This window comes from Pieris napi, chromosome 3 (genome assembly GCF_905475465.1).
Source record: "Pieris napi chromosome 3, ilPieNapi1.2, whole genome shotgun sequence".
NCBI classification, from domain to species: Eukaryota; Metazoa; Arthropoda; class Insecta; order Lepidoptera; family Pieridae; genus Pieris; species Pieris napi.
In genome coordinates this window covers 3,304,008-3,316,798 of record NC_062236.1, presented here as the reverse complement: position 1 = coordinate 3,316,798, position 12,791 = coordinate 3,304,008, and the positions used below count along the sequence as shown (strand labels likewise).

Genomic DNA, 12,791 nt, shown 5'->3' with positions numbered 1-12,791 from the left:
CGTCTTGGAAACGCTAACGGCGAATAATGAAACTCTTATACCATTTGTTCACTAATAAATGGCTATATCTTTAATTGACTAAATGTTGATTGAAATATCGCTAAACGCTCGATGAGTCAACAATATAGTTTCATAATATGATCAATTCTATGATCCGGTCGTAAGAGAAGATGAATAGGAAATATTCATACAATATTCTTCGAAGGAGCCCAACCACATCCCTAAACAGGCATTAGTTGCAGCTTTATATAGAATAATCTAAATATATAATAAATTAATTGCTGAGTGAAGGTGTTGCTCTTTCCGCAACGTATAGGGAGGATCCTCGACTTCTAACCACTGATTGCGCCGCCGGAAGGACCCTGTGGGCTGTGGCTAAGGTCAAGAAGGTGGATATATCCTTAGCGGTCGAAATAACTTTGTAAGCGCGATTCAGCGCATTAGTAGTGGTGCTACACACAAATAAAGTAAAAACCTTACATGCTATTTTTTATCAACACTTTTTATGTTATTCCCATAAATATTCATCGAAGCACAAAATTATGTTCTGATTTTGAATTGTAGTTGTAATTTGGTTTTTCGATATAATGAAACATATCCGGTACTTAATTGGAAATGACGAATTGTCGGCCCTCATTAACACAAAATCAATTATTACTACCAAACCTGTTTTGAATGCAGATCACAAATTACAAATCAATATGTAGAAATTTCATGAGAGGCTTTTAGGTATTCAGGTCCATAATAATTACAGGTTTGATTACCGTAACTCGAATCTTTAATAGCAACATGCAATTAAAACAAGGAGATTCGAGTGTTACACCGACAATACCGTTATAATAGTTTAATTTATAAATCGTTACATTCTCATTATTATTTAATTATACCATGTTTTTATTATGGTATATTTTTAATAACTAAGTACACACTATATTCAAAATAAAGTGTTTTTATTCAGATAAACGCCATCTCAGTGCAGACTGCAGATACCAGAGATGTTTGATATGGTGAACTTCAAAAATATCAACATGGTTTTAATCAATTTTACTATGTATTATAATGCATAAAGTTCGACTACTGAAACTCCTTTTTTTCGTTTATTTAAAGCAAGGATTTGGAACTGGTATACCATGTATATGTATAAATTTTGACATGGTTGATTGACGGCTGAAGTATTATTAAATGTCAACGGCATTGACAAATTCAATTATGACATAGAAGTAAAAATTTGTATAAAAACTGGAAACAAAAATTAACAATTTTGAGATTGCAACAATCATAATTCATAATTTCATCAAAACTTCTAATTCCATTAAAATTGTTAAAAAATGTCTTCGGAAAGTTCGCCAGCTAAGCATTCTAAATCGTTAAATATACAAGCATTAGAAGACTTTGAAAACCAAGTACCTATTAATCGAGTTTTCACCATTACCGCCTACTTTTTAGTAACAAAATACATAATAAACAATGAATTTTTTAGGATGCATTAATCAAACATGTGGATATTACTATTGTGGAATCTGAGAAGAGAGCTAATGGGACCCTGCATGTTCGAGATCATTACACAGTGTATCTAATAGATGTGAAGTAAGATTTTCAATACTTTCACTCCTTAAAAACTTATACAAACTCCCTGACAAATTTTTAAATTACTTATTTAATAGGCTACTAAGTAGGACATCTGTGTAGTTGATGAGACAATGTTTAATAGTAATAATTTATTTTCTTATTAATTATTCAATATAAAATAACAATGTAAAAATTCTTTACGTTTTTAATACATATAGCACATAAATGCCCAAAGATATCTTACATTGTAATTTATTACTTATACAATGTTTTATTTTCAGAGTAACAGATTCTGAGTACAAACAGCTTCAGACTAAAATCAGTACAATATGGAGAAGGTACACAGAGTTTGAGCAGATTCATGATTACCTACAAGTGACTTACCCACATGTTGTTATCCCACCATTACCTGAGAAAAGGGTAAGTATTTATTTATTTATTGTATTTGTTTTCACATTTGTGATTAGTGTCCAATCCATAAATAGGATAAGGTTTTTTATAGAAAGTATAATTTGTGATTAAATTCAATTTCATTTTTTACAAAATTAATTTTACTAAAAATCCTAACACTGATATCCTTATGCTAGCAGCCTTTTTATTACAAGTGCTTGATACTTGACGCTACTTTACTGCTACTTTCTGTAAAGTCATGTAAACCTTGTATAAATGACAAAGTACATACTCTTCTTATAATATATAAAAGAAATATCTAGAAATTTAGCCCTTGTATCTTTTTCATCAAAATCATGTTTTAGATAATCTATGCCTGGCGAAAAAGTGATACAACAGACCCTGAATTTATAGAGCGTAGAAGAGCTGGCCTAGAGAACTTTTTACTGCGAGTAGCTTCACACCCCCAACTTTGCTTCGATGATCAGTTCATAAATTTCCTCCAGCAGGAGCATGGATGGCGAGAAACTATTACAGATAGCGGTGTGGTTTTTCAACTATATAATTAATTGATGTGAGGTATAAGCTGTTGTGAAAGGGACATTAAATAATTTATCTAGTATAATTATTGAAAGGTTAATCTAAATAGAAGTATGTAAATTAAATATTAGTTTCAGTATCTAACAAATTGTCTACATGAAGTTAATATTTTCTAAATAGTCTAGCTAATCAAATTCAGACTTCTGTTATTTGTGTTTTTCAAAGGATTCTTACACCCTGCTGTTTGTCTTGCCATATGTAAAAAGTTTTGTTTATAAAATTGATGTTCAAATTTTAGTTCTGTTTTTTTTTTTTAGGATACCTCTTGCAGGCTGAAAACAAAATAAAATCTCTATCTCTATCAATAAGGCTCAAGAAACCAGATCCCGAAATTGATGGGGTTAAAAACTATGGAAAGCAATTGGAGGCAAACCTAGGAAATTTTCTTTACACCAGGTAAATATTTTGTATTTAATTGTAACTAAATAATGCCGAAACTTCTGGTACTAAGCAATTAACATCAAACACCAGTTATATTTCTACTATAAAAGAGTTAATTTACATATAATCATACTTCATGCCACTTTTCATATATTGAATATGAAGTGATTTCTAGCTTACCTTGCTAACATTAATCAATAGTCAATTATTCCTTAATTTAATATAGAAGCCTGGGATTTAAGGTCAGAACAGTGTCAAATTACCTTTCTTGTTATGTTGACAAAACTTAAGTTGTTATAGTTTGTAAGAGGTTAACCTTCCTTAAGGGGTTAAGGCTTTTTTACCTTGCATTGCAGAATACAATATACTAGTTTTGATGTCGGATAGACACAGTAACCAGTAGTATTAAAATGTAATACGAAAAAGAAATAGTGCATTGCGATAGAAATCATCAATAGCATCTTTAGTACAATCAGAGTCTGTGGTTTTCAATATTTCAGATCAAAGATAATAGAGAAGAACTATGCTCTGTGCAAGTTGCATGCAAACTATGGTAAGCTGTTTAGCGAGTGGAGTGTTATTGAAAAAGAGATGGGAGATGGACTTCAGAAGGCTGGACATTATTTCGGTAATAACTTTACATTTGTTGTTGATTATTCAAGCATATTATTACAATAAGCACATTTAGATAATTCGATTAATCGGTAATTAATTACTAGTAAAAATCTTTGGTACAGATACCGGCAAACTTCTTGAGCATTAAACAAACGTCAACTGATTTACCAAACACGCGATCGACACCTAAGTCTGCCCGCCGCCGCCCCCCTTCCAGTGATACCCAAAAATCGCTTCTGCACAGGCAAGGACATTTGTTTAAGATCTTTGCCGGTATCTGTACCAAAGATTTCTACTAGTAATTAATTAATGATTAATTATTTCGTTAGAATGTTCTGGTTTGTGCTGTTTTGCGTATATTTATATTTCTTAGTATGATGTCTTTCATTTTCTTCAATCTATATTATTTAATTTTTTATGTGTGTATAACTTGTAATAACATATTACTATCTATATATATATATGATATGATATCACTTCTGTTATTATAAAGAAAAGATTCAGAATCAAATTGTAGCGCTAAGCTTATGACGTTACCACTAATGACGTTGGTCTGCTTGTTTATATTAAATCAACAATTTAATTCTTTATTTTTATTGGTATATTTTACAGATTCAATAGCAGACTCAATAGAATCAATAGCAGAGGATGAAGAGCAATTAGCAGATCAGTTAAAGGAATATCTCTTTTACGCGGCTGCGTTACAACATCTCTGTGCTAACCACGAAGCGTTGCAGCGCAATTTGGAGAATGCCAACGATGCGTTAACTAACAGGTACTTAATAACTTGGCTTAATATTTTTTTTTCTTGCAATAATAATTACAATGGAAAAGTTTTAATCATCGAACGGTTCTGGTTGCGAGGTATCTTATAAGATATTATATTATAGTATAGATAACAAAACCTCATATCAGTTGTTCCTAAGTTTGTGTCACATTTTAGCCTAGAACTGTATTTTCTAGATACATCGTTTTATTAAGACATTTCAATAAATTATTAATTTAGTCTGCCTAAATTTTTCCCCTAATAATGGTTAATTTTTATTTACTGGCAATACTAATATCCATGTCAGCGACGCTCTTACGACGCACGGCCAAGAAAAGTACGTGGCACTGTATATAGTATTCAAAAAAAAAATCATTCAAAAATCATTTATTCACGTAGGTAACACAATGTACACTTGTGATTCGTCATTAAAGAAATAAATATTAATGCTTCTAATTTTACATTTACTGCCAGTTCTCAAATCAAGGGCGTAGAACGGAAGAGAAGAACTGGCAATAAACTCTCCGCCACTCTTTTTAATCGCCATGTTTTTTTTTTTTACACAACGTTTGTAAGGAGCTGCAACCATTACACCATGTTCCACATGACATTTTAAGTAATTAATAATAATAACATAAATAAAAACAAAGACTTGTCCCCTATCAGCAGGAGGCATGGTGAAATAGGAGCACGCACTTACATTCTCGTGGGAACAACACGCAAACATATAGTCGAAATAATTAACATCACCGCATACACGAATTCAAGTACGACCAGTCACCACAAGTAGCACCCGTTCACGAGTATGACGCATGGCCAGCCATCGGCCCCCTCGCCATATTTTAGGGAGAGAGACAACCCGACGCATGGACGCCGCCACAAGCAATGACATTTAAGCGAGCATGACGATCCTTGAAATGTGGACTTGGCTACATAAGAAAATAATAATAATACTGAAATAATTGGATACCACATGGATCACGGTTTGTTCCCACTTTACATTAAAACAGTCGTGGATGTTGACGATCGCCCCGGAGTCTGGAAATGCAGCCGAGAGATTCAGTCGTGTTACCTATAATACATACTGGAGCAACTCATATCCAAGCACTAGGATCGTTTAAATATTCATTTATATTATAATAAGCCTTAGCAAGCAGTTTTACTTTAATGTACGATTTAAATTTATTTATTGACAACGCTTGTATCTCACTAGGGATTTTGTTGAAAAAACGTATACAATTGCCTTGGAAAGAATTACTCGTTTTATGCAGCCTTCTGGTTGGTGCGCTAATTTTGTCTTTATTACGAGTACTATAATTATGGAAGCTACTATTCTTTTTAAAGATATCTATATTTTTCCGCACATACAAAATATTCTCATAAATGTATTGACTTGCCAGAGTCAAAATATGTAATTCCTTAAATTTGCTTCGGACCGACTCCCGTGGGGACAACCCACAGATCGCTCTTATAGCCCGCTTTTGCACCACAAATATCGATTTAATGTCAGCTGCATTACCCCACAAAATAACACCATATGACATAATACTATGAAAATAGCTGAAATAAACAAGCTTTGCTGTGTTCTCATCCGTAAGATCACGTATCTTTTTTACTGCGAACGCTGCGGAACTTAGCCTATTCGAAAGACCTTCTATGTGTCGGCCCCACTGGAGTTTACTATCTAAAGTAATTCCCAAGAACACCGCATTATCAACAAAGTCTATTTCCTCGTCTTTAATTATTATTTGAGAATGACTACTTTTTACATTTGTAGTTACAAATTTAACACATTTTGTCTTCTTTTCGTTTAACTTAAGATTATTTGTATTAAACCAGTGAACTACACTGGAGATGGCACTGTTTACGTTATCAAGTGATGGATTTTGTCGTTTCACTTTAAATAAAAGCGAAGTGTCATCAGCAAACAGTACTATCTCGTGAAGCTCCTTTACAAGAAATGGCAGGTCATTTATATAGACGAGGAATAAGAAGGGACCAAGTATGGAGCCTTGCGGTACTCCCATAGTAACAGAGGATCCCTGTGATATAGCTCCATTTACATTTACCTTTTGAATTCTATCGCTCAGGTATGATTCCACAAGATTTAGCGCTTTTTCGCCAATGCCATAGTGTTGAAGTTTCTTGATTAGGATTTCGTGATGGACACAGTCAAAAGCCTTTGATAAGTCGCAAAAAACTCCAATGGCATCATGAGAATTTTCCCAAGCATTTAAAATCTCGGAAATTAATTGAATGCCAGCATCTGCTGTGGAGCGACCTCTTGTAAAACCATACTGCTGGCCATGCATAATTTTATTATTATTAAAATGTATCAATAATTGTTCAAGAATGATTTTTTCAAAGATTTTACTCAAAGCCGGCAGCACAGATATGGGTCTAAAATTTGTGGGGTCCGAAGTGCTGCCCGTTTTGAATAACGGTGTGATTTTACTTATCTTCATCTGGTCTGGAAAGACTCCACAATCTATACATTCATTAAATATTATAGCCAACTCTGAACTGATAGTATTGATTACTGATTGTAAAATGAAAACAGATACACCCCAAAGATCTTTAGTTTTTTTTATTTTTAGCTGTTTAAATGTTTTTATAATGTCATTGCAGCTAATGCGGCTAAATACAAACTTATGATTGCATACAGGAACATTATTTTTCAATAATAAAAGGGCGGCTGATGGTGAAGAATTCAAAACGCTGGTTGTATTTAAAGGAATGTTAGTAAAAAACTCTTCAAATGCAGAGGCTACTTCGAGGTCGGAACTAATTACTTTGCCGTTTATGTTCACTTTAAATTCAGTATCCTTTCTGGAGGTTCTTCCAGTCTCCTCGTTTATAATTTTCCAAGTAGCCTTTATCTTATCAGAGCTGTTGTTTATTCTAAGACTTAAGTGTTTCGCCTTAGCGATTCTACACTCTTGCCTAAAACTTTTTGAGAATATCCTAACATAAGTTTTAAATTCTTCACTGTCATTATACTGTTTTTCATCATACAACTCATACAATTTTAGCCTTTTTTTGTGTAGCTCCGGAGTTGCCCAGTCACAAAAGGTAGGTTTCTCCGAGACCAAAAAAGTCTTTGGAGTGAACACATTTTTGAATTCACCAATAAATGAATCAAAGAATGTGCTATATAAATTATTAGGGCATTGGTTACTACGCAAAAATGGCATTTTAAATATCAAATTTTTCCTAAATCTGTCTAACCGATCCTCTGTTATAGGAATTATTAGAGTATTGAATCGATCTGTTGTCGATGGTAAAAATATTGGTATTATGCTATATTCTTCTAAATATGTTTTCAACAATAGAGACAACTATCGGAGGGCCAATGCAAACACGATGACTTAATATTATGAAATGAGCTACTAGCTAATATACATATTCTCGAACTTAGGCATTAGGTCCTTTGGGACAGTCAGTGGTTAGAATGATTTGGATCCTCCCTTTAGGTTGGACGAACTGTTACCTGTTGTTTCGTTTTTGTTTTAAGAAGTGTGAAAATCGTAATTGTGGCAATGCCAAATTGTGAGTTTGGATGACACTATTTATTATTTTAGGTACATGAAAAACTTTGGACAAACCACAATTTTTTTAAATCATTTTGAACACATGTTTTACATACGTAAACAATATTTAAGCAAAAATGACATTTAGTTTTATTTTTACACAGAATAGCGGAACGTAACCGTGCAGCGGCCGGAAAGTCCGGGATAATGTCACGTTTATTCGGCACCACGGAGCCGGACATTGTACGCGATCAAAGCACGCGCGCGCTCGACACGAAGATACTCGCGGACACGCACGCCATTGAACGAGCACGGACAGATCTAGAGTATGTATATATAAAATATTACCTAATATTGTCCAGATAAATTAATAACTCAAAAATGATATCATCATCAAAAAATGCGTTGCAACTACTAAAATTGTAAAGATATAGATATTATTTGAATTCATTTTATAATTTCCTTTTTTTTGTCTCTGTAACGCCCTCTAGCGATTTCGACTTCAATATTGAAGATGTGTACCGCGAGATCGCAATTGTATTGTGATTTCGGCGCCTCACTATATTGAGATAATGAGATTATTGTAAATTGCGTATAAAAGCGTTACAAACAGTATCGTGATAGACGAGCGCTAACGAATTCTTTTCGGCTGCAGTGAAGTGCGGTGGCAACGAATGAACCATTTCAATACGTTTAAAGAAAAACGCTTTTTACCGGATTAAAGTTATGTATTATTATAAATTTACAACTATTTGACATAATTTTAATCCGGTAAAAAGCGTTTTTCTTTAAATGTGTAAGGGTTATGTTAATCAAAGACAATACTACATTTCAATACGTTTTTATTTTAACATTTTTAGCCTGTTAAATATAAAATATGCAAATAAAATAAGCTTATACTGTATTTTATAAATTTCAGAGAATTCAGAAAAAAGGCTTCCGTTGAGATTGAATACTTTCAAAAGCAAAAGGATAAAGATTTGCACGAGTCGCTTGTAAATTTCATCGCGTTGCAAGTGAAGTCTGCTAAAAAGGTATGCTATTTGTATAAAATCTAATTAATTTGTTAGATTTATTTATTAAAGCTAATATCATATTGGACCTAATTGTGACAACTCCATGATTTTAAAATAGTTTATAAAATAGACATTGAATCAAAATCCATTCAAGTGTTGTAAATTGTAAAAAATAAATTGAAAGTAATCTTATGGTAAATTCTTAATGATTTTAGGTTTAGGTTTAAAGACTTTATTTCTCAAAAAAGACAAAAAATGTCACTTACATGAGAATAATACTCTAGATAACATAACATTGTAGTCGTTCTTAAAATAATCACAAAAAAATATAGCCGTACATGCAATAAATTTAAAAATAAAAGTAAACAAAGAAATATGACTTAAAAGTAATTATAAGAAATTAATTTAAAAGTAATTTTGTTTAACATATTCACTTAGCTTCGATTTGAATGAATTGATAGAAGTAATATTTTTTATATCTGTGGGTAGTTTATTATACAGCTGTGCGCCTTCGTAGGTAAACATTTTTTTGCCGTAGTTCGTACTATTCGAACTACGTTCGTATTTTAATATAATGTAAAGCCAATCTTCCGCTCATGGGCACTTAAAATACCTGAATGGGTCGCACTTTTCTGAATTACATTCCCAGTTGTGGACAACGAGAGACTGCCGTCAAATCAATGTATCGCATTTGTAAAACATTATATTGTATGCACTGTATGTATGTATGTGACCTATCCATTGCCAAAAGAAGCAACCGCAACTAAATGACAATTTACTTCCAGAACCTCCAAGCCTGGACACAGATCAAAGAATGTCTTCAAAATATGCCTTAACTGTGCTCGGCACTAACATATCCTAAAGATTATATTTTATACTGTATAAAGAAAATTAAATTTTTATATAACACTTTTTACGTAGTTGTTTGTAGACATTAATAGGTTCTATATAAAACACCAGTATTTGGTACGAGTCGTAATTTATTCTATAGAAAGCTCATTTTATTCTCTAAAATTTGCACTAGGCATGTATCGAATATGTAAATGTATGATCGGGTACATGGAATTCTACCTCCATACGCTTTATGGTTTGTTTATATCCACAGACATTTAACATAGAGCGTGACAGATGCGTGCCATCATAGACAATATAATATTCTTCCACTTATATAACGTAATAAGGCTGCGCAGATTATTATGCAGCCGTGACTGAACAATATTCTCTATAAGGCATTTTGTCAGCGTATACGCGTCTGTGATCATATACCGGACACCGTGAGTAGAGCATCAAATTGCCTTGATGTCTGACCCCGATTAAGGTTCATGCGCAGATAATAAAATTGTCATGATCATAAAATGTCTGTCTATATAAACGGACTTTGAAAATCAAAACAAAAGTTGATTTGCATTAAGTGTTTTGCAAGTATAACCTTTTCACGGAAATAATAGATTAACCAAATGTTGAAACTTCAAGATGCTGATCACGGCTGGAGTTTTAGATATAGCAACGAAGCGCTTATATTTCTAAACAAATATCATGTCAGCTCTTGAGAATTATCAATTGTCTTTGAGTTTATACACATTGAGAATTGCAAACACGTGCCGTGTTCTGACACGTTCTTCCTAAGTGAATTGCCGTTTTTATATAAATGGTGGTGAGACAAAATCATGATATGGCGAGTATTCGCGAAAAGAATATTTTGTCTGTGCGGTTCATATGTGAATGTGTGTACGGTGTCTATTTGCCGGAATGTTTTGTTTGCCTCCAATGGCATTGTCTGTCACGTTATATGTATATGTTAACGTAAAATTGTAAACACCGTTAGATTGTAATCTATCTCGCGAGATTATAAACTGTCGAAAGATTGTGAACCTCAGCGTACTGCTTACAATTTAACGTATTATTATTCGATAGATTGTACTGCACTAACTTAGTTATCATTCAAACTTCTTTGGTCAATTACAGATTAATTTTACTTCCCAACAATTTCATAAAACTACCGAATAATAATACCTTAAATTGTAAGCAGTTCGTTGAGGTTCACAATCTTTCGACAGTTTACAATCTCGCGAGATATATTACAATCTAACGGTGTTTACAATTTTACGGTGACATATATAAATAAACAATTGTAACCGGTAACGCAAAGACTTCTAACTTACTGCGTTATTAAATCCTTCTGAAACAAAGAATCAAAAGAAAAAAGACTTTAAATAAATATTTATTTTCATCATTATTCATTAATATGTTTAATATAAACCTTCGAATTGTTAAATACATCAATTCGTCTAAATATAATTGTTTATAATTCTTAATTAGTTGGATTAAAATCATATCATAAATTAAACTAAAGGCAATAGTAATTTTAAGGCCGCTTTGTTCGTAGCTATTTATAAAAGTACCTGATTTTATTTTATATTTCACACTGCTCTGCGATTATTCTCAATTATAGTTAAGCGTAATTATAATCAGAGACTGGGTGAAGCAATAAGGACCTAGCATGCAATTAGACAGCTTAATTACGAATGTGTATATTAAGCCACGCTTAAGGAACGTTTGAAAGGGCTTTATGATTTTCAGTCCTAGAGTTCGGAAAGAGAAAATATTGTCATAACTTTGAGATAAAAGGTTTCATAACTCAAATTGGTGTGTCTCTTCATTAAAGGCTTTTTTGTTATTAGCTGTAGGAGGTGATTAAGGAGCCTACTTCTTTGATAACCATTGGAAAGATTACACACAAAGTTAAAATTTAATAGTCGAATCTATAATGTTGAAAGTGCCTTTCAATTTTGTACTAGAACCGATATCGCCTTTTAAATAATTACTTTACAGTAACGCAATATTTAATAAGAATAATTGTTTAGGCTTTACAGTGGTTACCCGTGGCCGCCCGTAGACGCTTTTTGTAGATGTCATGTGGTTAAATACGAAAATATTTCTAAAGTTTTGTAATGTAATACCTACAATTTATAAGAATATTTAAAGGAATGGGTGGATATTTATTTTTAGAAGATATCGTCAAGAATTAGGCGCCGTATTTCCCTATGTCTGGGCGAGTCAAACCCGAAGTCGTAATTCAATTGAATATGGAATCACCTTTTAAAGTTTCAATAAAAATACAGAATCTAATGTCACTTCAACTGTCAAACCAAAGAACTGTCAAGCCACAGTCATTCTAATAAATCTTTTATCAGTATTCTTCTATTTGTGTACACTACCTGCTTAAAACGCGTATTATATTTGAATTTAATTGTCAACCCGTGACCATTATTCTGGTCACGCCACGTGTCACGTCAAACTTCGAGACAATTCAAAACAGTGATCATAATTAAACGCGTTTTATTTGATACAGAGTAATCATACCAACGTTCTAAATACATGTGATCTCAACACTTTTATAATTCTTGAAAAAAAAAGATTAAAATTTCTATTGAATTGAATGGTCTTTACCACTCTGATAATAATTAGACTTAATATATACATATTTGAGGTTTATCTTGTCAATAAATATGACCATAAAAATCTTTAATCCTCTTATCCCCTAACTCACAAATACACCGGCATTAATATAGAAGTTAGGTATTCTCTCCTTGTCACTCTAGTGTCACTTCGCTAGTAAATGAATGTGACAAAACGTATTTGATGAAGGCCATAAAAATCAATAATCCGTATTCCAGGGGCCATGTTGTATGTTTTTCCTAGTAATTAATAACAAGACTTCATTCCAAAAAGTTTTCGAAAATTCATATAAATAATTAATATGTATAATATCGTTTGTAAATAACTTGAATATTAAGATTTTTGTATATTAAGACAGATTTATCAAGTCAATATTTATTTTTGTTTTTGTTGTATATAATGGAATATAATAAATACTTTCTTTGTATGATGGTTTTTCTTTATTTTCGTACCCGAATTATTTAG

At 32.5% G+C, this 12,791-nt stretch overlaps 1 protein-coding gene across 1 annotated transcript; it reads left to right on the top strand.

The window, feature by feature from the left end:
- The first annotated feature begins 1,211 nt into the window (after window positions 1-1,211).
- On the top strand, window positions 1,212-9,779 carry LOC125063471 (sorting nexin-4-like). Its single transcript, XM_047669934.1, has 10 exons — window positions 1,212-1,403; window positions 1,481-1,587; window positions 1,851-1,989; window positions 2,325-2,502; window positions 2,817-2,955; window positions 3,441-3,568; window positions 4,168-4,330; window positions 8,016-8,177; window positions 8,771-8,885; window positions 9,653-9,779. Exons 1-10 carry the CDS (start codon window positions 1,329-1,331, stop codon window positions 9,701-9,703), a joined length of 1,257 nt encoding a protein of 418 aa, XP_047525890.1. The 5' UTR covers window positions 1,212-1,328; the 3' UTR covers window positions 9,704-9,779.
- Window positions 9,780-12,791: the final 3,012 nt, after the last annotated feature.